At 41.0% G+C, this 21,150-nt stretch overlaps 3 protein-coding genes across 6 annotated transcripts in view; 1 reads left to right on the plus strand and 2 right to left on the minus strand.

Moving 5' to 3' along the window:
* Positions 1-7,243, minus strand: part of gfra1a (gdnf family receptor alpha 1a) — a 52,945-nt gene extending 45,702 nt beyond the window's left edge. The window contains exons 1-3 of one of the 3 annotated variants that reach the window (XM_077494564.1): positions 6,835-7,243; positions 5,279-5,569; positions 3,024-3,104 (exon numbers count right to left, since the gene is read on the minus strand). In XM_077494564.1, the coding sequence (XP_077350690.1) occupies positions 3,024-3,104; positions 5,279-5,569; positions 6,835-6,982 (520 nt within the window). In that variant the 5' untranslated portion in view covers positions 6,983-7,243. Of the gene's footprint in view, positions 1-3,023; positions 3,105-5,278; positions 5,661-6,834 lie in introns of all 3 variants that reach the window. The other 2 variants (XM_077494566.1, XM_077494565.1) reach the window with 2 other exon arrangements.
* A 1,212-nt stretch (positions 7,244-8,455) lies between these two features.
* LOC144000862 (coiled-coil domain-containing protein 172-like) lies at positions 8,456-17,115 on the plus strand. Its single transcript, XM_077494567.1, has 9 exons — positions 8,456-8,533; positions 9,201-9,296; positions 9,537-9,622; positions 10,710-10,826; positions 10,903-11,062; positions 12,256-12,357; positions 12,436-12,532; positions 16,538-16,619; positions 16,772-17,115. Exons 1-9 carry the CDS (start codon positions 8,527-8,529, stop codon positions 16,805-16,807), a joined length of 783 nt encoding a protein of 260 aa, XP_077350693.1. The 5' UTR covers positions 8,456-8,526; the 3' UTR covers positions 16,808-17,115.
* A 930-nt stretch (positions 17,116-18,045) lies between these two features.
* LOC144001401 (uncharacterized) lies at positions 18,046-20,637 on the minus strand. 2 transcript variants are annotated; one of them, XM_077495676.1, is made up of 7 exons: positions 20,523-20,637; positions 19,589-19,642; positions 19,431-19,513; positions 19,106-19,214; positions 18,598-18,710; positions 18,388-18,502; positions 18,046-18,244 (listed from the first exon to the last, which is right to left on the minus strand). In XM_077495676.1, exons 2-7 carry the CDS (start codon positions 19,629-19,631, stop codon positions 18,069-18,071), a joined length of 639 nt encoding a protein of 212 aa, XP_077351802.1. In that variant the 5' UTR covers positions 19,632-19,642; positions 20,523-20,637; the 3' UTR covers positions 18,046-18,068. The 2 variants fall into 2 exon arrangements, with proteins under 2 accessions (XP_077351802.1, XP_077351803.1); XM_077495677.1 differs by lacking the exon at positions 19,589-19,642 and having other exon boundaries at positions 20,523-20,629.
* Between the last annotated feature and the right edge of the window lie 513 nt (positions 20,638-21,150).

The raw sequence follows: 21,150 nt of genomic DNA on the forward strand, positions 1-21,150 counted from the left end.
ACATTGTCCAGTAACCAGGAGGTTATCAGTTCATCATTTATCACTCAATTTACTTCATAAGCATTCCAAAATGCATTCACATCTTAGCATTCAGCTTTCAGCATTCCCACGCAATTTCTCCACAAATTGCACTTCGTCTAGTTTCTTGTTACTATTGGTTACTTTTTAATTTACTCAATAAAACCCTCAAAGATTGTTTTTTAAAGGTAAAAAAAAAAAAGAAATACAGGTCAAAAACCAAAACAAGCAGTAAAAAATAAAGCGCCCCCTGCTGGTAATATTTATATTGCGATGCGTCAAATCGAGAGTGAACAGGTAAAGGAGTTTTGAGCCATAAAAATAAATAAATAAATACATAAAATCAAAAACACAAGATGATTAGACAAGTGATTCAGTCCCGACTAGCTTTTGGCCTAAATGAGCTTCCCAAGAAGTGTTTTTGGGACCCGTTTTAGCCACACCCACAAAAAAATCGGGAAAACAGTTCAACACAAAATCTCGGCAAAAGACGGTGATGTTGTTCTCAGTCTTCAACAAATATCTTCAAACATGTAGAATGTATTTCGAACCAAATCGATCGTTTCATTTGACAGCCAATTTATGATGTTAAAAAACAACAGACCAAGTCAAAAATTGTTTCAATTCGGCCCGATCATCGTTTGATACGAACGCCGATTTAGACCATTTATTTGGCCTGACATCATCTCTCTTCGTGTTATGGCGAGTTGCGTCGGATCAACAAATTGATTGACAACTATTTTGATAATTGATTAATCGTTTGTCTTACTTAAATTGTCTGAATCGTGTAAAGATTAACGTCTCAAGAGTTAAATACTCTTAAGATGTTCGTACTTCTTCATGAAAGGATCAAATCAGACATTTTTGCAAAACTCTTCTTTTACTTCGGAAAACAATCAACATTTTTGCCGATCGATGTTACGAATCGAACTAATAAGTGAATCATACTCAATGTAAGTTTTATTTGTAATAAGGAAAATGGATGGATTCATCGATTAATTGATGACAGAATCGAGAGATGACTCGATGATTAAAACGCTCCTTTAGTTGCAACCATGGAACATGTTCTGATATATATTTTTTTTTTCCCGCCACGCGTTCTTTCCTTCCCACATGTTCAAAAATGGCTTCTGATCCTGCCGGCGCCCACGTGATGATGTCACCCAAGCGAGTAGGAGAAGCATTGTCGTCGTTGTTTGTAGGACAGCCGAAAAGGACGTCTTTGAGGATGAGGAGGCCGAGCGCGTCACTTTGATTTTGACGCGCGTCTTTGATTCGTCGATCTCAGCCTGCGGGCGGGCGGGCGGGCGATCATGCATGCGCGCGTCTCGAGACGGCGACAAGCGTGCACGCGATATCCAAGATGGCCATCTTGCATTCACACGCGGTGGGAAATAAAAGACAAATATTTGCTGACCAGATTGCATGTCAGTTTTTGACTTATTTCGATTTCTGACGGATTTTTATATTTACGTTTGCAGGTGTACAAAATTCAGCGGCGGCCACCTCCACCTTATTTGCTCACCACCCTCCAGCCTAAGTGACTGATAAATGAATGAAAGCTTGAACATGATAATAGTCATATTCTTATTGGAACTATTATTATGTTACCCCAAAAAAAATGAAAGCGAATCTGTTGAATTTACATAATACGTGCATGTTGTGGTGCATGGTCAGGATTTAGATTTAGATTTTTTTTTTCCTCGACCGATACGTGAGTGAATTCGTGTTCATTAGTTCAGCTCATACCTAAAAAATAAATAAATATAAAAATCCCATTCCACTTCACCTTAACGGGAAACGTTCATAGTCTCGTCAGAGTTGTGAATTTCAGAAGGTCAGGAGACCAGAGGAAAGATCAAAGGAAGTAAAGATGAATCAACATGATGAAATCGAGCACCAACCAAACACCCACATGGTTACAAAACCAGAATCTTACACCAACCCTCTAAATTCCAACAGATTAGGGAGGATCTCAAGAGACCAGAGGAAAAACTAAAGAGAGGACGGAGGGAAGGATAGATGAGTATTCATATCATTTCTTATTTTCTTGTCCCTGATCGTAAAACGGCCGCAGGAGGACGGCAGATAATGGTATCGGTCAGCGCCAATGAATACCGATACCATTAAAATATGAATACCCAGTATCGGTAGTCACCCATCATAGTCAGGATGCCTCAATTTGAGCCAGGAAAATCTTGTAGAATAAATATTTGTCATGTTTAATTCCTTCAACTTCAGAGGATGATGACATGACAACAATTGTTTTGTTTTTGTTTTGTTTTGTTTTGGTTTCAAGAATATGTTAGCTAACATTTTGTCTTCATTTGGACCCAAAATTCCACCGAAAGGGTTAAAAGAAGGAATTGGACAGATCTCAAGTTGAAACAAGGCTGAAAATAATGTAGTGTTTGAGTAAGCCGCCATTTTGAATAAGTCATGATCCGTAGCGGCCGTGGCTAATGCTAGCTTGCTAACAGCTTTTGAGCTACACGCGTTAGCCCACATTAGGAGCCCCCCCCATCAAATTCCCATTGAAATGAACGAAGACGGCTTCCGCTTTACGCACGGGATTACGTCATCACGATCACGTGACCGGGAAGATGGCGGATACTTATAATGGGTTTAAAATACAATTCAGTGACTAAGATGCCCTTGTAACACAATGCCTAAGCTACTGGAAAATAATTAGTAAGCGTTGTATCGTGTTAAGGGAAATAAAGATGATTTGAGTTGAGAATCGGTCAAAGTTGAACATTGGAGTACTCCGCCATCTCTGCGAGCCCCCCACAGAAGCGCGACGCCGTTATCACAACAACCTTCATTGTCATCTTCCCTCACTGCTCAATGAGACTCAGAAGTTTATCTCCACCATGCGGGAGGGATCACTCGGCCGGATAGCGGTGAGGAAGAAGAGGAGGATTTTAAAAGTGGGGGGGGGGGATAAACAGCGGACAAGAGCTGCCGGAGACGACGGCGTGAAAAGGTAAATGGGAGGCACTCACCGATGATGGGCGCCAGGCGGAAAATGTCCGCCAAGCGACTGTTGACGGGCTCGTAAGGAGAATCCTCCAGAAAGTCGTTACCTGCCGGTGGGGGGGGGGGAGAACGACAAGTTACAGATGATGGCGAAGACGCTCACCAGGCTCCTCCTCCTTCACGCCTTCGTCCAATCGACCGCCATGTTTTCTACATCATCATAACTACATTTGTACGTGGAGGAAAATAAGAAATTCACTTCATGCAATAACGGGTCGTATGGCGTTCCGCAGGGTTCAATTCTGGGGCCACGGCTGTTTTCGTTGTGTCGGTTGTAACTTAAAGGCATGCTTGACTCATCCAGCCATTTTCAGCAGTAAAAATATAATTAATGTGGTAAATTCATTACTTTTCATGTACAATGAATACCTTTTAAAAGTAATTTTTTCGACTTGCTGTCGACTGATGATGACATCAGCTGTGCTGAGGAAGTAGGTAACGACCAATCATGGCTCAGTTTACTGACCAAATCCAGAAAACAGGTGAGCCATGATTGTCCATTACCTACTTCCTCGGCACATGTGATGTCATCATCAGTCGACAGCAAGTCAAAAAATGACTTTTTAAAGGTATTCAACATTATACATGAAAATCAAATTCATTCTGGACAAAATATTAACTTTTCACTGCTGAAAATGTGTTCAATGAGTCAAGTATAGCGGCGGTTGTTGTTAATGGTAGATGTAGCTAGCTAGCAAAACTAAAGGAACACTTCCTAACTTTTCACTCTTCATGTCAGAAGCTGCATCAAAGCGTTATGTATGCTTTTGCATCAAAAAAAAAAAACAAAAAAAGTTTTTGGGAGGGAAGGACAAAATATTTAAAAAATGTTTTTGGGACTGAATGAGTTAACAGATGTGCCACTTTTCATATCGTGACATGAAGACGACGACGATATATTGTGGCGGTTTTAATATGGCGGTATCACGATATTGCCGTTATCGTTGCATCCCTCGTGTCGACGTGTCTGGTGTGCATATCGGCTCGTTGTTTATGGCTGCGGTGCGAGCGTGCGAGCGTGCGTGCGTGCGAGCGTGCGAGCGTGCGTGCGAGCGACACGCTTATGTGGGTCAGTCGATATCCACGCTGGCCGCACGCTCGATTAGGCAGGTTGGTCAGCAGCCTCGCGCAACTGGAAGTCGCCTCCCTTGCGGGGACGGACGGACGGACGGACGGACGGACGGGGATGGCGTTTACTGTCCGACTGCCGCCCTTCCCCCCCCCGACACATACACAGACCGAATCCCGCCCCCCCCCCCCCCAATCCTCCTCCTCGTGCAGCCTTTAAAGCTGGAAGCAGGCCAGCATTCGGGGCCTTCAAGCTCCATTATGTCCGCAGAAAGCGACTGAAGAGGTCAAAGGGCGTCTCGCCTCCGCAAAACCGTGTAAAAGGGGGCGAAGGGGGGGGGGTCGCTTTTTGAAGGGATTGGTCATGATCGCGCTGGAATGCTTGTGGATATGAAGCCCTGCGCTACTTTTGGGACATTTCCGCTTTTAACTCATACGGCCTTGAAATACGACTTATTCATTCATTCATTCATTCATATCTAAGATAAAAAAATGTTTTTTTTTCTCCCTTTTTGCGTATAGAAAATTACAGTGTTCGCCTTGAGATACAAGTGACGTGACTTGGGAGTTATTCGAGGCACGAGCTGTCGTTCGGTCAGTTGTTTTGCTTTGGCTTGTGAGCACCAGCTTGAGATATGAGCGCTGAATGTTGGCAATGAACTAATAGAAAAATGACAGTGGCGCCTTGAGACACAAGTGACGTGACTTGGGAGTTATTCGAGGTACGAGCTGTCGTTCGGTCAGTTGTTTTGCTTTGGCTTGTGAGCACCGATTTGAAATATGAGCGCTGAATGTTGGCAGGGAGTTTTTAGAAAAATCACAGTGGCACCTTCAGATAAGAGTGACTTGGGAGTTTTTGGATACAAGCGGTGGTTCATTCGTCATAGGTTGTTCCCCTTTTGAAAGTGCTAAATCAATTGAATACATGAAACTGACTTGATATGACTTGGTGTGACTTGATATAGCATCTGTGTAATATGTATGTTGTATGTTATGTTGTTCCTCTTTTGAAAGTGCGACAGAAATAAAGATGACTTAAAAGAATTCAACTGACTTGACATGACTTGGCTTAAGCGACAGATATTGTAACAAAAACGGTGCGCAACACACGTAGACTAGCAGACACGAAAGGAGGGAGGATTGGCGGGCGCACCTTGCAAGGTCTGGTAGATGCCCCAGTAGATGCGCAGGCAGTTCTTCTCCTTCTTCATGCCTCTCTTGCAGCGGCAGTTGTAGAGCGGGCTCCGCTTGAGCGCGTCCACGGCGCCGCGGCACTCGTCGTGGGCGTCGCGCCGCGCCGCCCCGCTGAAGTTGCCCTCCTTGGCGCACTGCCGCATGGTGCGGTACTTGCTGCTGCACGGCGCCTCCTTCAGGCACTGCTCGCTGGCCCGCACGCAGTCCATGCGCGACGCCCGCCCGCCCTCCTCGGCCCCGTGCAGTCCATCTGGGAAAGGGGGGCGCTTGATTAGGATCGATTGTCGCGCTACGTCAATGGTGCATGTTGGTTAACCGCCAGGAATTTCCTCATTTTTGTTCTTGCAAAAAAAAAAAACATGAAAAGATTCGTAATTGCCTCCAGATTGTACAAGAGGGCGTCAAAGCACTTGTTTTCTATGAATGAAGCTCCTCCCCTTATTGAACAAAATACGTGTTTGATACAAAGATGCCATCAAATGGAGCCAAAGCAATTAGTTGCAACAATTAATCGATTAATCGACAACTATTCTCATAACCGATTAATCGTTAAGCGAGATTGTTGTATTTATATATATATTAGGGCTGCACAATATTGGAATATCATGCGATAGAGTTGCTGATATAGCGATATCAACATTACTGCGATATTTAACATGTACCTAAGGAAATTACATTTTTATGATCTAATGAAAGAATTGCTTTTTTTTCATGCAGTACACTCAATATATTCTTAGTTAATTAATTGTAATTATATCACGATAATAGTTAGCGGCTAACTAGTCAAATTCAGATCAAAGCATCAAATTCCGTCTGTGACCTTATTGCATGTCTTTGCGATATCGATATTTTTCCCGATATATTGTGCAGCCCTATTATATATATATACAAATAAGTCTCAGTATCAGCATTATTTCCATTCATAAAATGTTTTGTATGATGTCTTGTCCACGTCTTTCTGAAATGGTTATGAAAAGCGTCGCCATATTACAAACACCTCTTAACGCTATATCAGTGTCCTTTTTTTTGTAATAGTATACATTCGGAACAACATTTACATTTACTGTTAGACGTTTTGGTGAAAGGCAAGACTTAAAAACCTTTTTTTTTCCTTCTCATATTGTATGATTTGCCATCACAGCATTTTCATTTCATTGATATTGCCATGCATCATTTACGATAACGACACATCGAGAACTTGTTCAAGTGCTGATCTTTTTCCATCTATCGGTGGATCTTGTAAAGGTCAAAACAATAGAAACACTGAGCAATATAAAGTGTGCAAGCATTCCCATCCAATTTGTAACAATTTACAAGACCATTTATGGGAGCATTCAAGCTTCTTTGGACAAAAGTTGATCATCCTGTTCGCTGACTTTTTTTTTTTTCTTTTTTGTGGTCTTTCTGACGTCGCACTTAATCGGACCTTGGAAAGAACGAACCGAGGGATGGACAGCCTTCACAAGCCAAGACCAAAAAACAAACAAAACAAAATATGTTGAGATGTGTGCATACCTAAAAGAGGCAGAAGAAGACAGAATCCAGCGAGCATCATCGTCTCCTCAACGCGCGACAACAAGCAAGCGAGCCTCGTTGGAAGAAGAAAATGCGCACAAGTTGGCCTCACTTGAAATCCACGGGAAGCAATTCCATGACCGCACATTCAACAACAACAACAACAAAAGAACCACGAAAACTGAAAGAAAGAGAAAGAGAATCCCCCTTGACTCGCGTGGACTTGTTGGAAGCAAGTCCCGCTTCGCGTGTTGCTCGAGTCGTCCGGCGGGATGCTCGCGTCACGTCACGTCTGAGCGCGCGAAGTGGCGCATTGAAGCAGCAAGAGCGCCGCCAGCTTTTCCCCCCTCTCAAGTGCGCGACCACCAGTGCGCGCGGCGCGCGCAACAACGACAACAAGCACAAGAAGAAGAAGAAGAAGAAGAAGAAGAAGTGCCAGCCTGCACGACCTACGTTACGAGCACAAATACATATTTATCTTTCATGAGCATCGCGGTCCCAGCGCGCGCGTAATGAAAATTACCTTTTCTTTTTCTCTTTATTCCAAAGTATCATTTGCTGCACTCTAAGGACCATTCGGAGCATTTATGGAGTGTTTCATTAAGTTGCCGAACCCCATTTGCGTACATTAAAACAAAAACAAAAAAAAACACAGCAGAGTTGTATTTGTGACAAGTTATTTTTGGTTGTAATTGGACATCTTTCAGCTGCACGGTTATCGTGTTACAAACCATAAAGACGCGCATGCCAATGTAGATATCATATATAGCACGCATAACGACGTCAATTTGTATATTTATAGCGAATATAAAGCAAGCGAGTCCGCGTCCGAAGCGTGGTCGTAACACGGCGGACGTTGGCGCCATCTGTCGATTCTTTTGGGGTAAAGCACCCGACAGGAGCTCAAGGCGAGGTTAAATTAATGAACAAAGAATAATACATCAGTAAAAGCAAATTCACTTTTTAAAAAAAAAAAAATCCTGTTTTTCTGAGTATTTTTTTATTGTGTTTTGTTTTGTTGTTGTTTTTAACACCAAACCCGTTCTTCGTAATATTTTTAATGGCAGAAAAATATATATTAGAAAAAAATAACAGGAAAAAAAATTTCAAAAACAGAAATAGAATTAAGATTAAAAAAAAGAAGTAAAAAAAAAAAAATCTTTACTAAAAAATAAAATTAAAAAAAGCCCCTAGATAAACACCGCTAAATCAATGCAAATATTACGACTCATTGTAATGCTTGATACACTGCCAACCTCGGATTTACAAGAACAAACTTTAATAAATATAGCTAAAAAGGGCGGGAGGGCAATTATAATTATGCATTTATAGCATAATAAATGTCTGTAACTGAGCCGAGAAAGTCGTAAAACTATGAAACGCACCACTACATTTGTCAACCTAATGAGAGAAAACAAATCCAAGTTGTGATGCATAAAAATTATATATATATATAAAAAAAAGAAGATACACAACCTTACAAATATCAACAAATAATAGTATATTTGGAGCACGCAGGTGTCCTTAATGAAGCGTCCCGGTGTCGACTGACGGAAGTGGGGCATTATTTGGCAGGAAGTTCCGGTGCCACCACATGTTCTCGGCAGCGGTGAGTAACAAACGTAACTGTGAAACATGGGACTTCAAAAATAAACAACAACATCTTCCTGGTAGTTCATTGATGTTTTAGTGATGACAGGTATGGTTTAAAAGTTGAAGGTGCTTTTAAAGCACATATTACATGTGTTCGTTAGCCCCCGCCCACACCCGAACGGAAATTTACGTGACAGGCGGCCAATGGAGCAGCAGCAAAGCTGTTGCTTAATTAACTTGCTAAAGGCGTTTAGCTTGTTGACAACTTTTCACGTCAAGCGAAAGTGGTACAAGTATTAGCTGATAAAAAACACAAAAAAAAGTTCGATATAAAACACCAACGTTTGATTTCCTCTGCAATAGTGTTAGTTGGCTCTATTCTAATTGTGTTTAATTATCAGGTGCGTCATGGCTAACTGACTTACTGGGTATGTCTGTGAAAATAAACTGACAAATGTTCAACTATTAACTGATTTTATAGTTATGTAATTAGGTTGGTGCTAATTTCCGGCCATTAAATCCCACAGCTTTCAAGCGTTTTTCTTCAAAAGGTTTGTATCAATGGGAAGCTTTGTGTAAACAGAAATAAACAACAGTTTAATGATATTAAATTCGTTCCTAAGTGAATTTAGACAATTTGATTACTTAAAGCAAAACTTGGGTAACTTTTCAGCCTTCAAAGAAATATTTCTCATAACTGTTCTGATGAAAAACATTGACGTTGAAAGGTACCTGGGAGAGTTTCTTCTCATATTTTTTATTTTATTTTTAAGACCTCGGCACATCCACGATGAGTCTGGACAAACTCTTTCACCAAATCCTCCTGGCAGAACAACACTTTAGCGAGCAGACTCAAAAATTAAAAGAAGGTGAGTCTTGTACTCTCCTCATTGTGCCTAAAATGGACTCGCTCAGTTGCTAAATGCTAGCTAGCCTTGTTAGCATAGCGCTGTTACAGTCTATGAGCATTCTACGTGTGTGTGTTTCAAATTGTGGTTCAAAATCTCTGAAGACACACAAATCATTTATCTCATATATATATTTATATATATATATATATATTTATTTATTTTTTGTACAATGCCGTATTGTTTTCATGTTTGTTGCAGTGAAAGCAGCCATCGTCAGGTGCAAGTCTCAGTTGAAAGTTGCCGCAGAAACGTACCAGAAGACCACTGAAGAACTTGACGTGAAGGTGAGCAGCATATTTATCAAATGAGTATTCAAAAACACCGCATCGTTTGGAGTGACTCCAGTAGTTACTGTTTCATAAGAAAGTAGGAATATATTGGCATTTCATCGGCCAAACGTCAGGGGATTATTACTATTTTGGAAAGGGTTAATTGGACCACGCATTAAGCTCATTAACTCAACATTAACATTAGAAATAAGTATCCTACAGATGGTGTCATTTTGGGAGGGGAAAAAAATCACGGTCAAAATTGCAATTCATTTTACGAAAAGTGATGAGGAACACAATATAAAACTGAAATATGCGTTTCTGCTTTGAAGAGGTAATCCATGTCAAGTGACGGCGTCAGCAGTGCAAGTCAGGCATATTGATGATCTGATCCACTTTATGATTTCAAACACTTCATCTCTCCCACTTGTTAGCGGATCGATGGCGAGTGCCGACGTCGGATCAATGCCTAATTTCCACCGGATAACATTAGCCAGCGCCGTGAGATGCCATCACGCCGCAGCAGCTCACGAGAGCGACTCCTTGTTCCTGGGTGGTCGCGCCGGATCAGCAAATTTCCCCAGTGCGATGTGCCGAGTGGTTGGTTAGTCCACCTCCCAGTACTGAGGACGCAAGATTGGGTCCAGGCTTCGGCCTTCCTGGGTGGAGTTTGCATGTTCTCCCCGTGCCCGCGTGGGTCTTCTCCGGATACTCCGGTCTCCTCCCACATTCCAAAGACATGCATGGCAGGTTAATTGGGTGCTCCGAATTGTCCCGAGGTGTGCTTGTGAGTGTGGATGGTTGTTCGTCTCTGTGTCTGCCCTGCGATTGGCTGGCATTTGTTGGCTTTTTCAGTCGCATGTCGTGATATATTGCAATTTTTTTTTACAATATATAAAAAAAATCATAGATATCATGTATCGGGATTTTATCAATATCGTGAGCCAGATATCGTCACAGTATCGAATCGTGGTTTACCCGTATCGTTCCACCCCTTAGTATCGTCATATCGTGAGATAATCGTTACCGTGAGCCTTGTATCGCGTATCGCTATCGTATCGTGAGGTTCCCCACCCTTATTCTCGAGCTGTTTGTGCTTCAGGGCCAGCAGTTGTCCACGATGAGGCTGCGGCGGGACTTGACGAAGAAATGTGACGAGCAGATAGCCGGGCGGGCCGAGGATCTCCTCGGCGAGAAGGCTCGCCTCCAACAACGTCTGGTATACGCCAACCCGGTCATGTCATCTTGATCAAGTGAATGCCCTTATTGCGTTTTTCTGACCTTGTACACACCAGGCGAGGATGAAGGCGGCGTTTAAAGACGAGGAGCAAAAGTTCCTGCGGGAGATCTGGAGCTTCAACGGTGAATTTAGTCTGTGCGCGGGCACGGAGGCGGGCGGTCAAAGCCGCATGGAGGCCCTCAACCTGGACATGGAGGTCGACACTTTGTACAAAGGTGGTTCATAGCCACTCAACTTTTTCAATGCATTTGTCTTGAATTGCTCAGGCCAGAAAGGGGGTACCTTGACTTACAAGTGGCATTTCATTCTTTTGCCAAGCTTGCGACACAATTTACGGTAGTTGTCGAGAGAATCAATTTCACCTCTTCAAATGCCATTCATGTGCTCCATTTTTTTATTGACATGTTTTTGGTAAAGACAAATTAAAACTGTGTTGTACGGAAGAGGATTAGAGCCAGTGAAGAGAGGGGAAGAAAAAGTTTGCAGGATTCTCATTTCATTCTCAGAATTCTCACTTTAAAGACAAAATTCTGACTTTATTCTCAGAATTCTGGGAATAAAGTCAGTCTTCTCGCTTTAAAGTAAGAATTCTGAGAATAAAGCCCCATTTCTGACTTTATTCATGCTACTATTATTCTGACCTTAAAATCAGAATTCTGAGAATAAAGTCAGTATTCTGACTTTAAAGTGAAAATTCTGATTTTATTCTCAGAATTCTGACTTTATAAAGTCTAAACTTTTTTTTTTTTTTTCTCTCCCCTCGCTTCACTGGCCCTAATCCTCTTCCGTCAAAACACAAAAGATATAATGTCATATAAAGAAATGAACTTGTTTCATAAAGTGTCTACAACAAAAAGCAAAAAAAAAAAAAAAAAAAAAAAAAAATTGACCAAACAGAATCTGACATTTTACTTGAATGCGCGCAGATCTCCCATCCCTGCTCGGTTGCATTTGAGCTGGGAATGAATGAATGAAATTGGCTGGGGGAAAAAATAAAAAATAAAAATCAAAGCTTGTTTGCTATCAGGAGAGAAAAGGGAGAGAAAAGAATCATGTCATTGTTGTACTTTTTGTGACAAGTGAAGGGAAATAAAATGATGAAAATGATAAATCAAAGATTGAATTTTGTTGAAAAGAATTTGACATTTTACTTTTTAATGCCTGCGCCTTCCCAGCCCTACTAGGCCGTATTTGATCTGTGAACGAATGAGATTTTTTGTGCCCAAATAGTCAATCGAGTGCCACGAAAGAAATGTGCAACCGTCATCGTTTTGCCGCTCTCATTCATGTGTGCACTGTTTCACACTTTTTACACAATGTTTCCTTTGTGACGTTTCCAACCCACATCACACCATGTTCTCGTTTCGTTTTTTTAAAAAATTTTTTTATTTTGTGCCATTTTTTTCAGAAATGGAGGAGATGATCCAAAGGAACCGTCACACCAGCGACTTGCTGGCGCAGAAGCGGAGTTTCCAGCTCGAACTGCAGGCCCTCAAAAGCATACGCGCAGGTCGACTACAGTGCAACCCGCGTCGGATGTCCGATCCAAAACCAGTCTCCGATCTGTCATCTCAAATCTATCGTTTAGATTTGGAGCGGCAGCTGAGCGAGGCCAAAGAGATGACGGCGGCTCTGCGGGCCCAGGCTGCCGGTCAGAAAGCGCACACCGACGATTCCGTAGTCACGTGAGTGTTCAAAAAGAAATTGACACATGACAAACATTGCGCAACAGTGGTTGTTTTACTACGTTTTTTTTTTTTTTTTTTTTTACCACCATAATCACCAAAATAGAACAGTAGTTTAGTAGGCCATGTGTATTGAAAAAAAATATATATATGTCAAAATACGAGTCACAAATACAGAACCTAAAATAAGAGTGACAAATACAGGAGCATAGCAACTGCATAGCAATGGATAACTTCATCACAAAACATTATCATCATAAGGAACATAGTACTGCGTAACACCTGGCAAACTAAGAGTGGCTAATATAGCTGAAATGTCATCATAACGAACATAGTAACTGCCTAACACCCGGCAAACTAAGAGTGGCTAATACAGCTGAACCGTCATCATAAGGAACATAGTAACAGTGTAAAACTTGCCAACTAAAAGTGGCTAATATGGCTAAAACATCATCATCATCATCATGACATTGTCATCATAAGGGACATAGTAACCGCATAAACCCTACCACTTAGCACCATGACTCCCCTCACCTGCAGAAGCATAATAACTGCATACACAGCATACTACACCAACATCATAACACAATGACGCAGCTGTCACGTTATGCAATCTTTAAACATAAACGCTATGCTGAATATAGAAAAATAAATATACGCTTAAATAGTGCTTCTGTTAAAATGAATTGCGTATGATTTGCAAAAAAAAAAAAAAAAGATGTAGCAATTGGCATAGAAATCGTATCAGACCAAGCAAGAGCTTCTTGACAACGACAAGTCAAAAGGAATCCGCTCAGCAGTGCGTCAGAGGCAGTGAGGAGGCGTCCCGGTGTTGAAGTACTCCAGGCCGAGTGTGCAGTGATGTTTAATTGCTCGTGAAAGCGAGTCCTCTCTTGCTTCTTCGGGGCGCTCGCTTCCTAATAAACGCCGGACATCTAGCCAGCAGCCCCGTCTCGAACGTTAAATACGGCGAACAGACGCAGCTGCAAATCCATCTCTCTTTTTCAAGACAAGTGCAATTAGGCTTTGCGACTGGCTGCCGGCGTCCCGCTGGCCCCCCGCCGCTCCTTTTTCCAGCAATGTTAAAAAGCCCATTTGGCCATAATTAACTTGTCGTTCATTCCGTCTCCATGCGGAGCGAGCGCTGAGGCCACGCCGTCGAGGCTGTCAAGCTTTTTTTTTTTTTTTTTGACACCCACTCAATAAGGAGGAGGAGGCGGCGTGCAGGTTGGAGCTTTTAAGCGAGGACGCGTCGCAGCAGGCCAAATATAACATAACGGAACCGTCCATCATCGGAACAGAAATAGGGATATACTTTGAATAAAAGCAGAATGACCGAGAATTTCTCATAGAGGGGAGAAAATGGAGGAAAACACCACTTCAGAGATGTTTTTGATGATGAATTAGCATTTTAGCACGGCTAAAAGCAACAAAAAATTTGATTTTTCATGTTGCTGTCCCTTTAAAATCAGATCACGTTGAATTGTAAACTGAAACGGATCGTCTTTTGTAAGACTAGAATAAGGTGGCCTCTGCAGCTGTATTCGAGGTTTAGCCTTCAATAAGAGTCGGAGCCGGGCGATGTTTCTTTTGTCCTAAATGGAGAACAACTTTTGGCGACGTGACGTGACTTGTCATGTCGACTTAGCGGAATGAATGCGACCGCTTGTTGCCTCTCGGTGCTCCACCAGGTCAACGTTCCTTTATTTCATTAAGGGCAGAAAATCAATGCATTTCCAGGAAGGAAGGAAGGAAAGAAGGCACATTGTTATTGCTAATGCCACATCGCTTAAAAAGAAAGAAAGAAAAAAATAAATACAAGATTTGCCATTTATTCATTTATATACAGCATTCACTTTGGTGAGATAAATACTTTTTGGACACAGTGAAATAGCGTCGTACATATTATATAATCATGATAGAAGTATTAGGGAGAAGTTTTTGTACTTCTTCCTACTCTTTTATCCATCCATTATTTACAATATACCATCATCTTAGTCAGCTGCATTTAAATGTCTTGATTGGCATATACATAAATTAATTTAGATTCAGTTACTGACTTCACTTAAATAGGCAAGAATGATGATAATTGTTTTCCAAATTAAAAAGACAAATGTTTTATTTTAATCCTAAAATAGAAATCTGAGAATATTTACTGTTGAGAGTCTAGCTGACATTTTGAGGATTTGGACCAATTTCACATGAAACAAGGTCTCTAAATGTTTATTTATCAAAATAATTATCAATGAAGTTGACAATCTATTGCTGTCAATTCATGTCTGTAATATCTCATATCCAATCTATTTGATCTACTTTATGAATTGCAACTACTGTATCAAAACTATTGTACCTATTCTGTCATATCTCGTGCATATAATCTGTCTTGGTCATATGCTGTAATTGATATGAAACAATGTTTTTGTCAAAGTTTGAATGAAAGAGGAGCAAAAAACTCGGTTGTTTTCTCTCGTGTCCTTATCACGCTATTGGCTTTGGTCGACCCCCCCATCCCTGAACTGACCCTAAATCACGCATGTGCTTAGCGTGTCCCGTTCATCCATCAGCCTCATTAAAAGCCGGCCCTTCATGACCCAAACAACCCCCCAGGAAGTGCTGAGGATGTGCCCGGTCTCATTCTTACGATCACGAGCCATCAATCCCGCCGCCGGCCGCGCTCTCTCTTCAAGAGGCATATTTAACCCCCCGCGTATCGACTGGTGGAAATTGAATGCGTGTCAATTTGAATGAGTGCTCAGAAAGTGTTCAGTGTGCACATTGTTTCCCCCACTCTCACAAAGGAACACGATGGAGGATTTGGAGCGTGCGCGTGTGGAGTTTTTCTTCCCGCTTACACAAGACAACCGCCGCTTGTACACAAATGTTACATAAACAATGGAAAAATGGCAATCTTTAAGGGCCGGGGTGTTATTATTCCGCACAACATAACGGTGCCCCTGCAAAAAATCAAAAAAAAATAAAAATCTTTTTATGGCCTATAAAAGTAAACAAAAGCGGCGCTGCTGCCCTTTTGCTAAAATGTAATTTTTGCCGCGCAGTTGTCCATGTGTTTCATTACTTTCCAATTGAAAAGATGGAGGTGCGTAATGTGCTCTTGAACCTTCAAACATCTGCTTGCTGCTGTGGAGTGAAATAAAAAAAGAAAAGAAAAGAATGCAATCATCATTTTTTGTGCTGTTACGAAGGCGCCGCTTTGCCTTTCATTCGCACTATATTTCATTAGCTACATAATGAGAGTCAATACCAGAACATTACAGGATTACAGTGCTCACTTTCAATTGACACGCCAGCACAGGTAGTCATTTAAACGCCAATCGTTATTCTTGTGCTTTATGTCACATAGCTAAAGTAAGATAATAAAAAAAAAAAAAAACCGTCATCCTCTCTAAGACCCTGTTAAGCAAATTCTGAGATTTGATTCCAAATCACCATTTTCAGTTTTACAGCGGTTGCCGTCGGCGTGACATACTTGCCCCTCCCCCCCACTACATGCAAACTTGAGGGCCATTATTTGCCTGAGCAGCCATTCTTTGCAGCTTGCTAGCTGGCTTCATGTCCTGAATGCATCTTCCCTTTTGGAAAGTCCGCTCGCATGGCTGCTTTTGAGTGCCTTGTTGTCAACCTCGAGTGTGTTCATCTCACAAAGAGAAGGTGTTAAATAGAGCGTTTTCACGACCGCGTCATCAACTCGGAAGCAGCCATCTTGGAGATACCTCATTGTCCACACTTCCGGTCCGCACCGTAGCAGAGAACTCAGTTGAGGACAATTTAGGATTTAAAGTGTATTCTATATTCGCTTTGGAAATAAAATACCTTTAATCATTAACAGATGACTATGCTTTTGTTTAGTAACTAAAACATAAAAAAAAAAATACAAAAAAAAAGCACAGATAAAAAACAAACTGCATCAAGCTTGATTAGGGTAAAATATATTCATATATATATATATAATTATTTATTTATGTATTTATTTTTTTGCTTGGCCAGGCTGAGGAATGAGCTGGAGATGCACCAAGATCTGGAGCTCCTCCTGGAGACCCTCAAGATGGAAGTGCAACACCTGCAGCACGTACGTACTCATTTCAATGCCGTCAACGCGATCGAGCTAGCGTAAAGAGGCTCGAGTCTTTCTGACACGCCAACAGTCGCGTGTAACGTCACGCTGCACCACACCCGGGTTACTTTTTAAGTCATGCCGTCCTGTGAATGCGTTTCTCGTAGAAGTTGGACAGCAGGAAGGGTGGAGAGCAGCCTTAGAAGAGGCACATTGTTTGCAAAAGAAAGAAACATGACGAAGCAGGCCGACATGTTCTGGCAGAGCGATTCAATTGCAAGATACATACATCGCAATAATCACATTGATTTTGAGCCATCTGACTAGCACGATTCTCAGATGATCCTCAGTGATTTTCTGGTGTTCAACTGCTTCTTTTTTTGTTTTCGATAAAGTGTGCAATGCAGTCACATTTTTTTTGCCATGTGTGATGTGCTTTGATGTTAATTTGTGGACCCTCGGTGGACATATAATGTAAACAAAATATTTCATTTACCGTAACCGTGGCTTTCATGATATTTAAATTCTCCAGTCCTCTCACACTGAAAAAAAGAAAAACAGGGAGCGATATTTACTTCCAAAGGTACGGAAGCGTAGAGCTGCCAATGTGGAGTAAACGTTTTTGGCTGGCGAGTATGTTCGAACATACTCGCAAATATGCCTGCACATGGCTAAGAGAAATGGAAAGAAGGATTTCTAGTCTTTGTAGTGTGGAGCCAGCCTGTGTAGTAAGTGGTGCCATGCTGCCCTCTAGTGTGCAATGGCTGTTACTTGTCCACAGTAGCAGGCACATTCGATGTGTGGGGGTGCACGGTGTTGACATCAGTTCAGACTTGTGAGCAATATTTAGAATGTCAGAGTTTTTGTGTTGGACCTGTCCCAGATTATTCAGTTTTTAAAGATTTAAAATGTTTGGCCTGAGCTGCCAAATTATGGAGGGTGGGGGCCGGATATCCAAATCGGACATCATACTTTGAGTGTCTCAATAGACAATTGCAGAGAGATTAGGTTTGAGATAGGGCTGCGCAATATTGGAAAACCGTGCGATAGAGTTGCTGAATATAGCAATTGATATTGCGATATTTAACATGTACCTAAAGAAATGACATTTCAATTATCTAATGCAATTACGTTTTTTTTTTTTTTTTTTTTTCCATGTATCAAAATAAGCAAATGCAGTATATTCTTAATTGTAACTACCTTGATCATTTTCAACTATTGGATGGTGGCACACGTTAGCGGCTGAGTGGTCAAATTCAGATAAAAGCATAAAGTCCATATTGCCAAATCATTTTATTGAGGGAAACAAATTTTTTTTAACCTTTTGCATCATGAGGTGATTTAGGCTAAAAAAAACAAAAAAACTTGAAACAAAGTGTACGCAGTGAGTGGGGGGAGGGGACAACCCCCCCCCCCCCCCCCCCCCCAGAAAGCAAGCATGTAAACTTTTGAAGTTTTTATTGTTCATCCACACAGCAGGCAAAGTGACTCGACATCGCCGTTTGCTCCATGGCGATTCTTGGTCTCCTCTATAAAGTCTTGAAGGATGTCGCTTGCGCTTTGTTGGCTCCCCTTGGTGGTCAAACAGTCCTCGCCTTGGGGAAAGTAAGCCGTCTCGACTCCGCCCACTTGAATCACTTCTAGAGGCGTGAGGACGGACAATATTGTTGCTCAAGTCATTTAGCAAAATGGCAGAATTAGAGTGGCATAACCACAGCCAATATGTAAACAGTGACACCCTTTTAAAAAAAACAAAAAACGTCACTCCATTCCTCGCACCCACCTTGGCAAACCGCCAGCTTGTTTCCGCCAATGTACTGAGTGCTCCACTTGTAAGCCGTCGCTGCGCTGCACTCTTCAAACGCTCTGCTTTTCCTCAGGAACTGAAAGTCGTAACCCTGACAACAACAACAACGCCATTTGTCATTTTCCACCCAGTTGTTGCATTTTTTGTTTTTTTTTTCCCTCCTCTTCCCTTCTGCGCGATGCTTACATGGTTGCACATGGGTTTGCAGAAGCGCCTGGCAGCCACCGTGGCGCACACCAAGCCTCCGTTTTCGGGAACCTCGGGCTGCGGGCATTTCACCGGCTCGGCACCTTGGCATTCTGAACATTTATTTAAAAAAAATATAAATATATATATATATATATATATATATATATATATATATATATATATATATATATATAAAATAAGATAATTATAAATATCATAGATATGAGCTAAAAATATATAAGTATATAAAAAATAATGACTTACACTTTGATGTCCAGTATGCTAAAGTCTCACGTGACACATACATTCAGTGGCATTTACATGTAATTAATCACCATCGATCAAAAACTGTCACCTTTATCCGTAACTGCATGAAACAAATTAATGGCTTCTCACTTGGCACATGCTCTTTGTGTAATCTTGTTGACTAATCAAATAATTGAGATATTGCCCTTAAAAAAAAAAAAAAAAAAAAAGCTCGTCAGAAGTCATTTGATGTTCTTGCCGCTCAGCTGTTGCGTGTGCAGCATCTCAGTCAGATTCCTCATGTGGACAAGCAAGGCCGCCCTCTGCTGGGGGGTCCACTTGGGTTTGATACTGCACTCTGCCGCCACCTGGTGTATAACATTCGGAGCTACATTTTGACTGAATACAAGTCCAGAAAGTCGCTTCAGACATTGATATTGGGACTCATTTCCACACTAGAACTATTGTCCTTAGTAATTAAGTGCCAATATAATGATTTTTTTTCTTCTTTTTTTTAAATGATATCTTGCACTTTTTATTTAAAAAGTAAATGACATGTTAGAAAAAAGAAAAAAAAAAAGTACCTGGAGATCACCTGTTAGGTCCTCCAGAAATTGAGAGCTGCAATTCTTTGTTTGCATTTCCTCTTGAAGCGAGTAGGGAAACCCTGGTAGAAACACAAAAACAGTTTTTACAGTTTTGAAACATAAAACATAGATCCTTCTCTTTGTGGCAAGATTACCTGCTAGCAAGCAGAGACAAGCCAGTAGTCCTTTCAGTGCCATCTTTTGTTATGCTGTCCAGCACAAGTGACAACACAAACGGTGGCAGTCAATTTATTGACTCAGGCTTTTGGGGGCAAAGTTTACCAGATTGGCCAATACTCTTTCAAAATATCTAGTTCATGACTTTTAAAATGACAAAGACTTGTTTTTGCTGCGCTTCATTCCAATCGCACCTGAATATTAAAATCAGGCAGCACAAGTAGCTGCACCGTTTTGTCATCTACGCAGACATTACCGACAAATGTCATGTTGCGAAATGAAAGGGAGTGGTCCGATTTGCAGCCACCTTGCATCACCCATCTGTATTAGTACGTGGATGAAATTAAGAAGTAAATAAGACAAAAAAAAATAATTGTAGAACACGCTTGTATTTGAAGGACCCTTGAAAGTAAGCGTACATCAAACAGGTTTACCGATTTCATGTTGCAAAGTCAAACTGGCTTTGGGGGCTTTATTTTCAACAACATTATGGAGGCACTGCAGAGACAATTTTTGGACCAAAATACTGTTTAGAATGCACAGCGAATCATGGATGCCAAAAAAATGGTCAAGCCAAAGTAAATAGACTTGACAAATAACTAGCAAAAGCAAAGAGCACAAAAATCAGCAAATTTAACTCTTTGACTGCCAGGTGTTATAAAAACAAAACCAAAAAATCCACAGTGCCAGCCGCTTTTGAGCATTTTAACTCATCTTTCAAGGCAAAAAGAATATCGTTTGCCTTTACTACATATATAATGTGGCTACGAAATGAAAGATCGCATTCCATTCATTGGAATTTTACTAATCATCATGAAACGTCTTTGGCAGTCAAAGAGTTTAAGTAACAAAAACCTTGGTACTCAATCAAACACACACAAGGAGTAGAAAAAAAAAACAAGTCAGTCTTACATTCAACAAGATGTTCAGCCCACCAGCAAGCTAACAAACAGCAAAGGGCATCAAAGCAAAGAGTAACGTGACCTTGGGCTGATCCTAATACTCAGCTGATGACAATGGGAAGCAGGTGCGGCGCACGAGACTCCGCCCACCAACACTCACCTTAAAAACAAACACAAATTGCAAATTGATTTCATGGGCTCATCGCAGGGCTTTTGCACGCCACAACAACAAGGCGCTCTAAAGTGGTCAAGCCATGTGAAGTCATTTTAATGAGATATGTTAAGATAAATGATGAAAACAATTTAATATTGAATTGTTCAGTTCATGTGCAATGAACTTTGCAATGAAACGCCAAAAAAAAGCAACTCGGTTATATCTTGAACAACAGGTTAAGTAATTAATTACAAATATTAGTAATAATTAGAAATATTAGATGAAAAATGCACACATTTGAAGTATGTAAATACAAAAGACCAATAATTAAAAACGATTCTATCAAAATATTACACAAAACATGCAAATCAGTCAAAAATACAAATGTTACACAAAAAAAACCAAAAAAACAGACAAAAATATGAGAAACAAACTCATACAAAACATGCAATATTATATGCTACAAAAATATTGGCAAAAAAAA

This window comes from Festucalex cinctus, chromosome 14 (assembly GCF_051991245.1).
Source record: "Festucalex cinctus isolate MCC-2025b chromosome 14, RoL_Fcin_1.0, whole genome shotgun sequence".
NCBI lineage: Eukaryota > Metazoa > Chordata > Actinopteri > Syngnathiformes > Syngnathidae > Festucalex > Festucalex cinctus.

Coding starts and splice junctions, on each gene's coding strand:
- LOC144001401 (XM_077495676.1), bottom strand. CDS start 19,631: ATGGCACTGAAAGGACTACTGGCTTGTCTCTGCTTGCTAGCAG. Junction 18,503..18,597: donor GCAAACCCATGTGCAACCAT/GTAAGCATCGCG, acceptor TGTTGTTGTCAG/GGTTACGACTTTCAGTTCCT. Junction 18,245..18,387: donor CAAGCTGGCGGTTTGCCAAG/GTGGGTGCGAGG, acceptor TCACGCCTCTAG/AAGTGATTCAAGTGGGCGGA.
- LOC144000862 (XM_077494567.1), top strand. Junction 9,623..10,709: donor CTGAAGAACTTGACGTGAAG/GTGAGCAGCATA, acceptor TTTGTGCTTCAG/GGCCAGCAGTTGTCCACGAT. Junction 11,063..12,255: donor GGTCGACACTTTGTACAAAG/GTGGTTCATAGC, acceptor CATTTTTTTCAG/AAATGGAGGAGATGATCCAA.